The sequence below is a fragment of the Danio aesculapii genome, chromosome 3 (genome assembly GCF_903798145.1).
Source record: "Danio aesculapii chromosome 3, fDanAes4.1, whole genome shotgun sequence".
Classification (NCBI taxonomy): domain Eukaryota; kingdom Metazoa; phylum Chordata; class Actinopteri; order Cypriniformes; family Danionidae; genus Danio; species Danio aesculapii.
The window spans coordinates 25,017,291-25,033,032 of record NC_079437.1 but is presented as its reverse complement, the minus strand read 5'-3'; the positions used below and the strand labels follow the sequence as shown (position 1 = coordinate 25,033,032).

Here is a 15,742-nt window from a genome sequence, read left to right as displayed (position 1 = left end):
TATGCTCATTAGTGAAAAAATATCATTTAAAGCCATGAAAATTACAACAGGAGCATCAGCACAAATGAAATCCTGCATAGCTGAAGCAGCATAATATGTCATGGCAAGTAAGTTTCTGACATTATAACATGACATTTTAATATTTTGTTGTTGCACACAACATTTCACACAACTCATTACTCTTAAATTATAAGGTCAAAATTATTAGCCTCCTGTGAAATTTGAATTCTTCCCAAATTCTATTTAACAGATTTCCAACACATTTATAGGTTTAATAACTATTTTCTAATAACTAAATAATTTATTCAACTTAAAGTGAAACTTAAAGGCTTAATTACTTTAATTAGGTTAACTAGGCTAAGTTAATTAGTTCATTAGGCAAGTTAACTGTAAGCAATCAGAAAAATATTTTCTTCAGGGGCTATTAATATTGACTTTAATAGTTGTAAACAATTTTAATAACTTCTTTTTATTACAGCAAAATCATAAGCAAGACCTTCTCCAGAAGAAAAAGTATTATAGGAAATACTGTTAAAGAAATTGACACAAAAATAAATAAATAAGTAAATATATATATTTAAATTTCAGACAGCATTTGTTTAATGTCACCACCACTAAAATATACAACACTGTGGTAAAAATTATGGTGAAAAGGTGAAGGCAAAAGGAAGAATGTTTACATCCCATTCCCCTAAATCAGAGATGCCCAAACTAGGGCCTGTGGGCCAAAGTTGGCCCTTTGTATCCTATGATTTGGCCCGCCAGAGGGAAAATGATTGGGAAGGGTTGGGGAATGACTTTAACAGAGATTCTCATTTCTAGAAACCTTTTGTTTGTTTGTTTTGTTGTTGAAACTGAAATTAAATGTTGTAAATGAATCAGGTTTTGAAAAAAGGTACATACTGTAACTTAACGAATAGAGGACAAAGCAGAAGACATCATCGTGCAAATCAAGGCAGGTCCAGCATGACTTGTGTATTCGGCATTGAACTCCATTGGTTTTTAAATGGATTTTTCTTAATGGTTTTATTGTAATACGCTTGTTAAAATAATATAAATTTTCAAAAAATTATAAAGCATTAGTAAATACTTCTGAAGTAATCGTACAGTTTGCTATATTGACTTCCATTCAGATTTACTGAACTCTTTAGATCAACTCTTTAGTCAAAATTCTCAATGCAAACAGTCAAAGTGTTTTTATCTGTTCCAAAATTTGCTTATCACCAAACTGAATTATTGGTACGACTTTATTTTGATGGTCCCTATTGCACACTTTGTTGATTAACAGTTGCATTGCAACTACAAGCCAATTACTTCTCATTAGTAGTAAGTTTTAGTACTGAGTATTAGGAGACTGTCTGCTTAATATCTGTTGATACTGCTCCTTCAACAGACATTTAACTGATTATAAGAAACTTTGCAAGTACTGTACAGGGCAACTTACACTAACCCTAAACCCAACCCTAACCCAACGGTCTACTCATAATGAGAATTAGTTTGCATGTAGATGCAGTGTAACCTAAATTTAACAAAATGTGTTAAACGGACCATCAAAATAAAGTGATACTCAATTATTTTTTGAGGTGAACTATACTTTATTTATTTATTTATTTTTTAAACACAATGACACTCAGTCAGTGTTCTGCTGTCAAACATTGTGGCTGGCAGGTGATGCAACTCCAAAACAGATAATTTGGTCTTTTGTGAGCAGGAAGGGAGAAAACAATGTCCTCAAACTGCTCAACAGCTCAAACTGAACAACTGCTCATGGAAAATCCTGCACTTCAGTTTAACATTAGTCCTCTGCTTTAACACAGCTCAGTGTAAATTGTGGAAATACCATCTAATTTACACTCTTCATTCTGAATATCTCCTCAATTAGCTTAATGCAGTAATTTAGATAGGCTGCATTATGCTTGCATGATTCTGATTGGTTGACGAACATTTTAAAGTAGACAGTTATTTTTAGGGACCATCAAAGTTAAAGAAGTTCGTTCCAGATAGACTGTGACTGCATTACGGCTTAGGATCACCATGCCGAATGATTTAAGGGCGGTTGAATGCTTGATTCTGATTGATTGATGAACATGTTAAAGTGCACAATTCTTTTTAGGGAAACTCAGAGCAAAAGAAGTTCCAGACAGGTTGTGACCGCATTACGGCTCAATATCACTATGCCGAATGATTTTGCTAACTTTAAATAATACTATAATGTGGTTAAATACTTGATTCTGATTGGTTGATGCACATTCTAAAGAGCATTGATATTTTTTTTTCAAATGCACAGCTAAAGTAGTTCCAGACCATATTAAAGCTTTATATCACTACGCCAAATGATTTCAGGATTTGCATAATGAGCCTAGTCTCACACAGAGGAGTAGGGTTCCCACTGTTTTTTAAGAAATAACTTTCCAGGCCATTTTCAGTAGCTTCTTTTCAGGTAATTCATGATGGTAGTTGGTCACAAATGAGCTAAAGGAAAGTTTGAGGGTCAAAACTCAAATGTATTTGCCATTTTGCCGCCGAGGCCACGGCTAGAGCTCAGCTGTCATCATATCTACACTGTAAAATGTTAATTAACAGGTTTTGTATTTTGTGATTCACAGGTGTTTTCTGTTTATTTAGTACTATACTGTAAACTTTATTGTCCTCTTTTGGGGTGATTTGTTCTGCAGCGTAATAGATTTACAACACAAATATCATACCACATACTTAAGACAAACATTAAACAACATTAATAGTACTAAAAACAGTAACTACCTCTTCCCATTCAAATTCAGCAAATAAATCGCACAAGGAACAAATAAAAAATCAGTTCGTCCTTGCCAAAGGGACCCTATATCGAGATCCCGAGGGAAGTATTTGAAATGAATCAAAATGAGGATAGGATATATTAGATGTAATCTGATGGGCTTTGTTTAACACCTGGCTTTCATATAAATTGGATAACCCCAGCACTTTTACCCCTAATACTTTGCTGCAGGTATTTAAAACCTTAGACAGTGGCAAAAGTATGAACAGTGTTCTGAGTCGTGGCTGGGCGCCGCGGACAGCCGCCGACTTGCGGCACCGGTGTGTGTACCCTGATAGAAACCTATGTTTAGAATTCTAAAATGCATGGCTGCGTGGCGAGCTTCTGGTGTGCGACCTGCTTAAGTCTGTAAAATAACAGAAAATGTACTGCCAGTGGCAGTTTTATTTATAACACAAACCCAGAAAAATCTAACTTTTCAACAGCAAAAGTGTTTGGAGGACAGGTCAAGGTCCCATAATTCAATTCAAAAGCATAAATAGGGGAAAAAAATATGAATCACAAAATACGTAAAACTAAATTTACAGATATTTTTACAGTGTAGGCTTATGGACAATAATTTGTTTCAAACTGAAAAATGAAAACACTAAAATACAGAAAATAATCCAGGACAAAAAAAAAAAAAAAGATTATTTCCAGGGCCCAGGTTTCAAAAGTAATCCAGTGGGATTTTGGAACACAGATTGGATCAAATCTTGGAAATGGATTTTTTAAAAAGTAATAGTGGAATTTTGAATTAGGTTCAGACCATGTAATCCAGTCTTACATTTGATTTGGATCAAACCTGCCCTTTGGGTTATTCAAAACTTTGAACTCAGATTGGGGTCTATCTGATCAAAAAAAAAAAAAGGATTATCCTGATCCGATCAGAAGGGTGGATTCAATTGTAATTTTTTTTAACCAAATAATCCAAATAAAATAAAAAACAAAAACAAACAATGGCTGTTTGTGGCCACTGGTGTTTTCCACAAGTAGGCTACACTGTTGGTTCCATTTAAGGCTCTGGTAAAAAGATTTGGCAATCCTGAAATTTGGTATTTGGAACACAGAAATTTGGTATTTGGAACACAGTAATCCAACTTAATGTTCCTTTAAAACTGTCATAAAAGTGAGATAGATCAGTTTATCCTGGATAGCAAAATATGGCATTTGCAAATATGGACCAATTTTAACCAGATTACATTTAAAAAAAAACTGGGCTCAGGACATTTGGTCATTTCTATCAATCTCCAGGTCACTTCCTTTACTGGAAAACAACCCCTTGCAGAGTACCTTGTAGAGAGTGTTTGATGACAAAAACTTGACAAATGTAACCATAGCATAACTAGAATAACTCACTCCAGACTGTTGAATTGTTAGAAAATGAAGTACACCTGAGATGTCACACTCACTCTGCCATCACCGCATAAGGGGTGCTTTATTTTCTAGTAACTCAACAGCATGTCGTCAATTACTGCTTGCATGAAATGCACATCAGTTAGGCGCTCACCTTCTGCCATCTGTTATGAAATGAAATGTGTGAGAGCTTGACAATATTGTGCTGAATCACGGGTCTGAGGGTTTGTTTACGTGTCACTCTGTTGTTTTACATGATGGAGCAGGTGAAGCCACAGCACTCTTTCAACAGCGTGATACCCGTCTTGCTCATATATGGAGATGATGAAGTCTGCTGCGCTCTGGATGTCATTCTCCTGTCCTTGTTTTGACCTGAAAATAAGAGAGAGAAAGAGAGATCAAGAGAGCAAGAGAGAGAGGTTTAACAAAGCCTTTAATTCAATTTAAAAAAAGACATTCCTTACATTAAAAACTCACATGGTAAGCATATAATTTACAATTTCAAAAAAACATCTTTAACACACCACAATTCACTGAAAACCATTTAGTTATTTACAAGTTTGTAATATGCAAATTCAATTTTAAGTCTATTAGCTACCAATTTCATGAACACCACTTCAGCATTAAGATTACAGTAATGTAGACCATGATTTTTCCTTGTCATCTACATTGCTATTTTTGCTGTCCCAATCAAATAATTCAACAGACATTTTGTTCTTCTTTCTGAATAATTATATTTTACACCAAATATAAAAACTTCATTTGAGAAAACCTCACCAAAATCATGAAACATTTTTTTAAGAATCTCAAAGAGACCTTCCAACCTTTTGTATTTTATAAACAAATGCTCTAAGTTCTTCTTCCCCACAAAACCTACATTCTCCCCTTACAACTAGGTTCAGGTGTGCAACATGTTTTTCTGTCGCTAATGCCCCATGTACTATTCTCAATTGAAGGTCTGCAGTTCGTTTCTCCAAAGGTGGTTTATAAAATGTTCTCCATTTATTTCTCACCAGAAAGACTTGTTTTAACAAATCCGTCCACTTCGATAACTTCTGTTTTCTGAGAGACCTCTGATGTAACACTTTAATTGTTACATTGTCTATGGCTTTTTTGATATGCCTTCAAACCAATCCAAACGTGGACTTTCAAATGATAGGATTGAGCCAGCTGATTCCTCATCTTGTCTTTCACTACCTACTGCAGCTACTCGTATTTTTGGAAAATCCACTTCATTCCTCGCTTCTGATGAAGTCCCATGACCAATGCTTCTTCTATAACTGCTTGGTAATGTATCTTTTTAGTCAAGCATGAGGACTTGAAACCTGTTACTTCTTTCATGGCTTTGGCTGATTCCCAGTGGTTCTTTTTCAACAACTGCCCAAGCTTCACAATACCATGTTTTTGTAAACATTCACGCACACTCATAGATGATAAAAGTCTTGTCTGAATCACTAGATTAAAAAACAATGGTTCTTCTTCAATCCATCTCCCAGGTTCATCCACATCTCTTTCCACTCTTAAAACAGTTCTCCAGTAATGCAACATTGAGTGGTAAAAAGGTGTAATCCCAGACAGGTTTATGTTCTTTAGTTCCATTAAAAACAACTGCCTATCCAATTGAAGACCACCTGCTTTTTATAAAATCACTTTAGCAGTTGTCCAAGCCAAGTTCTTTTGATACAGAAATCTCTGTGCTGCTTAGATCCTAAAAGCACAGATCTTACTCTGAACATCCACCAATCCTTGGCCTCCCTCACACACAGGAAGTTAGAGGGCTGCTGCACGAATCCAGTGTTTTCCGCTCCAAAAAACTCCACAAATGTTCTCTATATTTTGCAAATCAAATCTTCGGGTGGTTCCATTACAATGAGTCTATGCCATAAAAGTGAGGCGGCTAAATTATTTTTGACCAGGACTCATCCTCTATATGACATTAGAGGTAGTAACGATTTCCACTTGGACAAACGGGCAGCCACCTTTGCCAACATTCCTTCCCAGTTTTTTTTTAATTGTTCATTTCTTAAAAAAACACCTAATATTTTTAACCCTTCCCTTTTCCACAACAAACCACCAGGTAAATTTGGAAGTCCATTTTTACATTGACCAATAATAAGAGATTCACTTTTGCCCCAGTTCACTCTTATTGATGATGCCTTCTTATATTTCCCAATGCCATTCATAGCATCGTTACAATGAATTCCACTTAGACCTCTTCTTAACATACACAATAAAGGTTCAATAACAAGACTGCATAATTTTCCAGAAAGTGGACAACCTTGCCTAATACCTTTTAATACAGGTATAGAGGTGCACTCAATCCTCCACAGGCTTTCACAATCACAGAAACTTCAGAATATAATAACTTAATATATGATATAAAATCACTTCCAAACCCAAAGCTTTTTAAAACTTCAAAAAGATGTGTATGGTTAACCCTATCGAAAGCTTTCTCTTGATCTAATGAAATCACCCACAGATCAACATTATTAAATTGATTAAAATCAACTATATCTCTTAAAAGAAAAACATTATTGACCTGTTTGGAATACAACACGTCTAATCCTTTTGAATCTAAAACATATTTCAGCCTATTTGCTAAACATTTCGACAGTATTTTATAGTCATACACAATAATGAAATGGGTCTCCAGTTCTTTAAAAGACATAAATCTCCCTTCTTAGGTAATAATGTAAGGACTGCTCGTCTGCAACTAGTAGGAAGTAGCTTGTTCTTCATGCTTTGTAGGAAAACTTCATACAAGTCATTTCTTAATAAGTTCCAAACTGTCTTATAAAACTCTGCAGGCAATCCATCGATTCCTGGAGAACGACCATTTGATAACTGACTCATTGCTTCTGTAATCTCTTGAAATGATATTGGATTATCCAAGGATTTTCTCTGTTCATTTGACAATTTTGATAGATCACTCAGCAAGTCCAAGGCACATTCATGATCACAAATCTCAGTTCCATACAAATCCGTATAAAATTTAATTGTCTGCTTCTTGATTTCTACTGGATCAGAAGTTATGACTCCATCAGGACGGCGAAGATGAAACATTTGCTTTTGTTAAGCACTTTTCTTTTTCAAGATTAAAAAAGTATGAAGTAGGTGCATTCATGTCCTTAATCGAACAAATCCTCGCTCTTATTAAAGCTCCTTTTACTTGCTCCTGAAGTAATAATCCAAGTTCTTTCATTTTATTCAAATGTTCATTTTGTACACTTCCATCATTACTGTTGACAAGAGTATTCTCCAGGGCTTGTATATCTCTTTGAAGTTGTTGTATTGCTACCTTTGTCTTAGAAAAAGAAAGTGAACTGTAATTTTGACAAAATGTTCGAATATTTGCCTTAACAACCTCCCACTACACATACAAGTTTCCAAAAAAAAAACCTTTTTTAGCCTCCATTCATTCCAAAAATCTTTAAACTTCTCACAAAATAAAATATCATTTAGCAATTTGGTATTAAAATGCCAAAAATTATTTGGTTTTGAAATTTTTTTCATGGTTAAACCAAATAATATCAAATGATGGTCTGAAAATCCAACAGGTAAAATAGAGACATGTGTAATTTTATTATTCCATTCTTTACCTATATAAAAACGATCTAACCTAGCTCAACTGACCCTATTATTAGACACTTTAAGCCATGTATACTGTTTAATTCCTGTATTTCTTCTTCTCCAAATATCTATTAGTAAAAACCTTTTTAAAATATTTAATAAAACAACAGCTGATTCATGGTGAGGTTCTTCTCCATTTCTATCAATGATAAAATCAATAGTGTAATTCCAGTTGCCTCCAATGATAGTACAAACATCAATTATCAATTATCTGAATGACATTTTTAGCTTTAAAAATTGTTTTACACGCTCTGGCCCATTATTAGGTGCATACACATTTATTAAATTAAACACAAACCCTTCATATTCAATCTTTAAAAGCAATATTCTTCCCTTCACAATCTCGTCTACGACCAGAATTTTAACAAGGTCTACACCAGCACTTGTATTTGTTCAGCACCAGTATTGTTCCATGACTTAAAACACTTTTCCCCTTCCACCATCCATTCCACTCTAATTCGTTATCTGTAGTAGTATGCATTTCTTGTAAGAGGGCTACATTTATTTTATTAACTTTAAATAACTCTGATACCATTACCAATTTATTTCTATCTCTGCCCCCATTTATATTTAAAGAGCCCACCTTCAACAGCTCCATAGAAAAAAGCAAAAAGATGGAGAACAGAAGAAGAAAGAAAAGGGAAAAAGTCCCATTTACCTTGCATGCATTAAACATTTGATCTTGTTTTCTTTTTGGAGACAATTGCTTTTTCTTTTCTCAACCTTGTTAACAATTTCCTCAACCTAAATCTTTTCTGTTTGCTTAAAGTATCATAACTAACTTTTTTTGCCACAATTTTACTGAGCGGATGAATTTGTCAATATCAGTAAAGAAATCATTGATTTCAAAAACTCTACCAAAAGTTTCATCCAGAAAATCATTTATGTCCTGCAGCGTGTATACATCATCCACATTTCCACACTATGATCCAATTTCGAATATATCAGAAAATGAATCATCATCTCCCATCTCCATACCCACATCTGTACATGTTTCAACCATATTGGCCATTTCACAAACCTCATCGGAAGCCTTAACCAAACACTAACCAACACACATTAACCAACACTAACCAAAGTTCCATCATCTCTTCCAGCATTTTTTTCTAATGCAGAAACGTTTGGATTTTCACCAGATTCAACCACTTTATCAATCTGACTTTCAGTAATCTTACCAGTACTGGTAACTTTACCAGTACTCATCATCTGAGGTGCAACTTGAGTTTGCACAACCTCTGATGTAGAACTACCACTTTCTCCAGCAGTAGAGATACTAGGCCTCACTTCTAAAACATCAATCTGGGCTTTATGTGGACACAAATGCCTTTTGTGTCCGATGTCCCCACACTCAAAGCACTTCATGCTTCCAGTATTCGCGTGAATAACAAAGGCTTTCCCTTCATGTATGACTCTGAATGATATGTCTAACTCCGGTTCATTCAAGAACATAAACACCTGTTGTCTAAAAGACATCACATGTTTCAGAGCAGCGTTTCTACATCCCAATGGAATCATCTTTATCTCACTAGCCAGTTTTCCATATCTTAACAGAGCTTTCTTAATTTCCTCATTTCGAATAAACGGAGGCACATTAGACACCATAACTTTAGTCGCTGGAGTAACAAGCGGTGAAATAATAAGTAAATCACCATTTACCACAATTCCGTCGCTTATCAAACAATTTACAAGCTCCTCTTTCTCGACAAACACCACAACAGCTTTATTCATTTGCGATGCCGAAGTAGTTTTCATATACAACTTTTTCCCCGATCGCTATCAGCACATCCTCAACAATAACTCCCTGCGCTGACACACACCTTACTCCGTGGCGAAGCGACACAGGTGGCGCTACCCCTTCGGGGATGGACGCCATCCTATCGCCGCCTCAAATCTCACAAAAACAAAACAAAAAAATCTAATGTTTTCATACATGTGATTTAAAAACAAGAGAAAAATAAAAAGTTTAGGCGTGAAAAAACACCAATTCAGTCAAACTCTCCACGTTATCACCCTCACAAGAACCCCAAACACTCCCAGCATGCACCGAGAGAGAGAGAGAGAGAGAGAGAGAGAGAGAGAAAGAGAAAGAGAGAGAGAGAGAGAGAGAGAGAGAGAGAGACAGAGAGAGAGAGAAAGAGAATAAAGCTTAACTTGACTTCACTTGAAAGAGAGAGAGAGAAATACGCAATGACCTTCTCTGAATCATTTTCAGCATCTCTGAACACTGTCAAGCTCAAAAGGTGAAGTGTTTTCATACTACAACATTTGCAAAAATACTGGGTGGAAAACTATTTCAAGATCATTCGATTGTGTATTAAAGACCTAACTGTGTTTTCATGAGCTGTACACTTATACAGTAGGTAGAATATTTACAGTGAGTCAACTTCACTTAGTAAATCTTAATTGAATTAATTGTTAGTGGACTGAACAGTCTTCAGCTGTTTGAAATGAATTAAACTGTTTTGAGGTGCATAGTAATGAGAACGGTGAGTCTTACTAACAGTTCAGAGCTGCATTTCCCAAAAGCATCGTAAGCCTAAGTAGATGATAAAACGATCATAGAACTGATCATTTTACAGCCTGTTTGCCAAATACATCGTAACTTAAGTATAGCACTTTAATATTAGTGAGTCAAGAAACCCACTAATTATCTATGTTATCATGAAACTCAGCCCAGATCAGTTGTATTCAATCAAGAGGCACAGTTCAGTTTGTCTGAGCTGATTTGAACTGAAATATTTCAATTATTAATTCATTCATTTTCTTTTCATCTTAATCCCTTTATTAATCAGGGGTTGCCTCAGTGGAATGAAATTGCCAACTTATTCAGCATGTGTTTTACGCAGCGGATGCCCTCCCAGCCACAACCCAGCACTGAGAAACACCCATACACTCTTGGATTTACACCCACTCATACACTACAGTCAATTTAGCTTATTCAAATCACCTATAGCGCATGTCTTTAAACTCTGGGGGAAACTGGAGCACCTGGAGAAAACCGAACAGGGGAGAACATGCAAACTCCACACAGACATACCAACTGACCCAGAAGGTCTCGAACCAGCGACCTTCTTGCTGTGAGGCAACAGTGCTACATTTATATATATATATACAGCAAAAAATGTAATGACAAAAAGTCAAGACAACAAATATTTTATTTTTATTTTTTAATTATGTTACTTTAACTTATTCTAAAAAGTTAATCAGGTCATTTAAATTTGAAAGTTATACAAAACTTGAAAGTTAATTGAGATGACTAGAAAAGTTAATTGATTCAACTAAAAAGCAAATGGATTTGCTATTTAAGCAATGTGGCACAAAACGTGAAAATTACTGTTGCGCTGGTCTGAAAATAGCAATACACGTCTTGCGCCTTATTGCGCCAAGTGTATGATAGGGCCTTTAATGTTTAGTTAGTAAACTTTTTAAAGCAGAACTAAAATCAGGGAGGATTTTTAAAAAATGTATCAAATCTTTCCACAACACTGATTGTTTTCCCTAGTTTGGTCAAACGTCCCTTCTTCCAGAGACCTTCATGCTCTTCTGCACTACTTCTCACAGTTTCCAATTAGCTCATTAGTTGTAAACTAGAGGAAAGCAAATGAAGACAGCACAGCTTATTAACATTCGGAGAACAGAATTAGTCTTCTACTCTCCATTTTCATTAAACTAAAACAGGCGGTGAGTAAGACAATTAAGATGCTCAAAAGAACAGATTATTACTCATTTGTGAAATCAAAGTGGGAAAGAAGAGGTTTAAGAGCTTGGCTTTTGAGCACACAGCAACACACATTTACGCATGTACATACTTTTTAAGCTGCACCTGTTGGGAAATTTGCCGTGTAGGAAGTCAGCCATCTCTTTGTCCTCCTCTCGCTCTCTGAGTGCAACAACACAGATATAAAGTAGACAAATGAACACAGATGAGTCAGGATGTATTCTCACATGTATAGAACATTCAGGGAGGTACAATTTTGCATGCTTTTAAAAAAAGAGGAAGATTCTTAGACTTAGGCTGCATTGTTTGATAGAAAATAAAATATTATTCAAATTTAGAACAACTGAGAAATACACACTGTATATATATGCTGTTATGTTCCCACTTCACAATAAGGTTTAACAATGAGCTAACAATACTTACAATAGCATTTACAATACTTATAACATTTATATATCATAGTCCATCATTTACTAATGCATTAATAAAATCCAAAATAATGCTTGTTAACATTAACTAATGCACTGTTAACAAACTGAAAAAATAAAACAAATTTGATAATCATTAACTAATGTTAAAACATGCTGTAATAAATGTATTATTCATTGTTGTTCATGTTATTAAATGAATTAACTAACAATAACTGATACAACCTTTTTGTAAAAGTATTACTACTGTTTATATGAATATATTTTAAAATATAATTTATTTCTGTGATTCAAAGCAAAGCCTTTCATGGTCTTCAATGTGACATTTCACCCCCAAAATGCTGTTATTTTGAATTTTCTTCCTTAAAAACAATAAAAAATATATAAATCTGCATGAAATCAAAAATTAAAATGTTTATTTTAATAAAGCACATTGTAAGGTGTTATTCTTAAGGTGAACAATTAATCTGCAAGTTAATCTACTGAAACTGCTCCTACTCTACTGATCCATCTCCAAGATGGAAGTCCAGCGTTTTCCATCCTCCGGTGCCTAGACTGCAGCTCTGCACGAGAAATTTGGCCAGAGGAGAAATGGTCGTTCCCAACTTAGTCTGGTTTCTTCCAAGGTTTTTTCCTTCACTTTCATTAACTGGTGAAGTTTTATTCTTTGCCACTGTCTTGCCACTAGCTTGCTTGCCCCACAGCCCACTGCAGGACTGCCCATCAATGGATTTGCTCTTCAGTGTTTGGGCTTTCAGCAGTGAAATTTAAACCACACTGAACTGAACTAAACTTAATCTCTGAAAATTAGACTGACACAGTTTCAATTTACAACAACTTCTATGTTAAGCTGCTGTGACGCGCTATAGAAATAAAGATGAATTGAATAGGTTTGGTCATCTTTAATGAAAATCTGACCATTTGCTTCTGCTCTGAAATGACATTCCTTCTCTGATGAAGTGAGTTTAATGGCTTGAAAAATATATGTTATGCCACACCCATCCAACAGTTCATTTGCTGTGAGTGAAAGATGATAGGTGGAGTGCAAATAGAAAACTCCTTCCCCTTCTCAATATTTTATTTCACTTAAAAAAGCATCATAGATCACATTGAAATAAATTGTTTGATCACATTGTTTCCATACTTTTCCTGGTACTGAAGCTGTAAGTACATACACTACACCAAAGTTTAATAATGCTTAAAAAAGATATAATGATGCAAATGTCAGAAATCATGCTTTATCAAAGCCATATGTGTTAGTACACTAGCATATTTTCTTTAAGTATATTCTGATGGAAATGTTAGAGGTGCAAAGCCCATTCAATACCTGTCATGATGATGTGTGATTGCATTTAGAGTGGTTTTTAGCACTTGTTAGCATATCCTGGTGGTTGTTATGGGTATTCAATGTAGTTTATTGGTGATTGACAAGTCTAAACCAGCCTCAATCATTTAGGTTCCTCTTCTTTGTATGTCAATAACATACCCTTTTTGTTTTTGTCTTAGCAAACAGCATTAATATTAAGATACGATCTATAGCGGAAAGTAAGCATTAAACGGAAATATTATTTTACAATTTAGTGCAATAATATTTTTGTAATGTTTGTTATGTTAAGATTTTCAGACACTAAAGTATTCATGTAGGAATTGATGAAAGGTTTGTAGATCACTATTAGTTGTTCTGATGTGATTGACAGGTTGATTCTGCCCTCAAAACACAACATAATATAATATAATATAATATAATATAATATAATATAATATAATATAATATAATATAATATAATATAATATAATATAATATAATATAATATAATATAATATAATATAGGGCGACGCAGTAGGTAGTGCTGTCGCCTCACATTGCCTCACTTGCATGTTCTCCCTGCATTCGCGTTGGTTTCTTCCAGGTGCTCCGGTTTCCCCCACAGTCCAAAGACATGTGGTACAGGTGAATTGGGTAGGCTAAATTGTCCACAGTGTATGTGTGTGAATGAGTGTGTATGGGACTAACCCGAAAAGAAAATGAATGAATGAATGAATGAATAATATAATATAATATAATATAATATAATATAATATAATATAATATAATATAATATAATATAATATAATATAATATAATATAATATAATATAATATAATATAATGTTATATAATATAATATAATATAATATAATATAATATAATATAATATAATATAATATAATATAAACACGATATGATATGCTATATAATACTTTCTATTACATCAAATGATATTATGTTAAATGATATTATATTAAATGATATTATATTAAATGATATTATATTATATTATATTATATTATATTATATTATATTATATTATATTATATTATATTATATTATATTATAAAATCTTTACAAACATTCCTACATACAGTTATTACATTTCTTGTTTCATGTTCAGTTGTCAGTTGTTGTTTGCTGCAAACACCAATATAGCATATCTTATTATTTATTTAGTCTTTAAAATGAAAAAGCAGACCCACACATGAACAGCTGTGAATTGAGATGGTGCGAGCTCACCAAACATTCATACTCAAACTCCAAACAATCAATTATTCTCTTAGCACATGGGCTTTAGTGTGAGCGTTTGACATCTCGCTGTTTTTTTCTTTCTCTCCAGCACCCACCGGTGCAATAGCTGCTTGTCATGCGGGTGACGGCGGCTCATTTATCCTGTGAATAAACTGTGAGGACTTCATCCGTGTTGGCTTGTAATGCGTGCGTCACTCAATATTACTCACACACACACATGGTCGTGAGGTCCTGGCAGATGGAAACCAGTCAAACTCAATGAAAAAAAGCAACACGCAACAGCTATCTTTTTTTTTCCAGTTTCAATTCTTGCCTGTGAATCAATCTTTTTGTTTTCTGAGAATCAGAGCCACTGGGAGCATCTGAGAGCGTGACGTTAGGTGTGCGTGTGTGTAAAGCAAGGGTGGATTATTGGCTTCGAGTGGAGGGTAATTGGATTGCGGCATCTTCACAGATGAGGGAACAGCCACAAGAGGCACAAAACACATTCTCTGGGCTGATAGTCACGCCTGCTTGGCGGTGATCTAAAGGGTTATGGCCCCTGTGCCTGAATGTCTCCGAAGGCTCTTTAAAACTGACCTGAGTCTCTCAAACTCCATGTCATCTACTAGAAAGTCACGCGTCTCCACCAGCTTTTGGATCTGTTGAAGTAGGTCCTCCTCACGCTGTCGGTCCTCGTTAGACTTGTCTTTGTCTGCAAAAGAAAATTGATCAGAAACGATGGTAAACACTTATGAACTTCCGAATGGACATCAGTTTTCATTCCAAAATTTGAAGCAGATAAAAACTATGGTTTTAAGAAATGGCTTTTGAGCATCAAATCCCCATATAAGAAATCTTTCTGAAGGATTATGAGTATAAGGACACTAGCTATGTTTCAATCCAAAGATGCAAATTAGATTTATGTGCAAAACTGTACTATTGCACAAAACATTTGCAAATAAAGCACCCTTTCCATGCAATAAGTCAAAAAGAACACAATCGTAACCTTCTGGTATTGGTGCACATTTTCAAAAAGAATGCCACTGTGTGCTATTTTTTCTTGTGTAATAAACGACTTGCACCTCAGAAGATGAAATGCAGTCACAGTGTGGTGGCTTTTGGAGATGTGAGACCACTCTTTGGGAGTGCAGATGCTTAAGACAGTTCTGGAAGTAATAATACTGAACCACTTTGATGATGGAATTTGATTAAGGGATTTTAGAATGACCTAAACATTTAATATTTTGTGCAATGTGGTCAGTCTGCTGGTTTGTC

General features: G+C 34.8%; 1 protein-coding gene across 1 annotated transcript in view; it reads right to left on the bottom strand.

Moving 5' to 3' along the window:
* Window positions 1–4,228: 4,228 nt before the first annotated feature.
* zgc:171844 (uncharacterized protein LOC100151763 homolog) overlaps window positions 4,229–15,742 on the bottom strand; it is a 40,020-nt gene continuing 28,506 nt past the window's right edge. Inside the window, 3 exon segments of the mRNA XM_056453477.1 lie at window positions 4,229–4,519; window positions 11,587–11,657; window positions 15,065–15,179. Of these exon segments, the coding sequence (XP_056309452.1) occupies window positions 4,398–4,519; window positions 11,587–11,657; window positions 15,065–15,179 (308 nt within the window). The 3' untranslated portion in view covers window positions 4,229–4,397.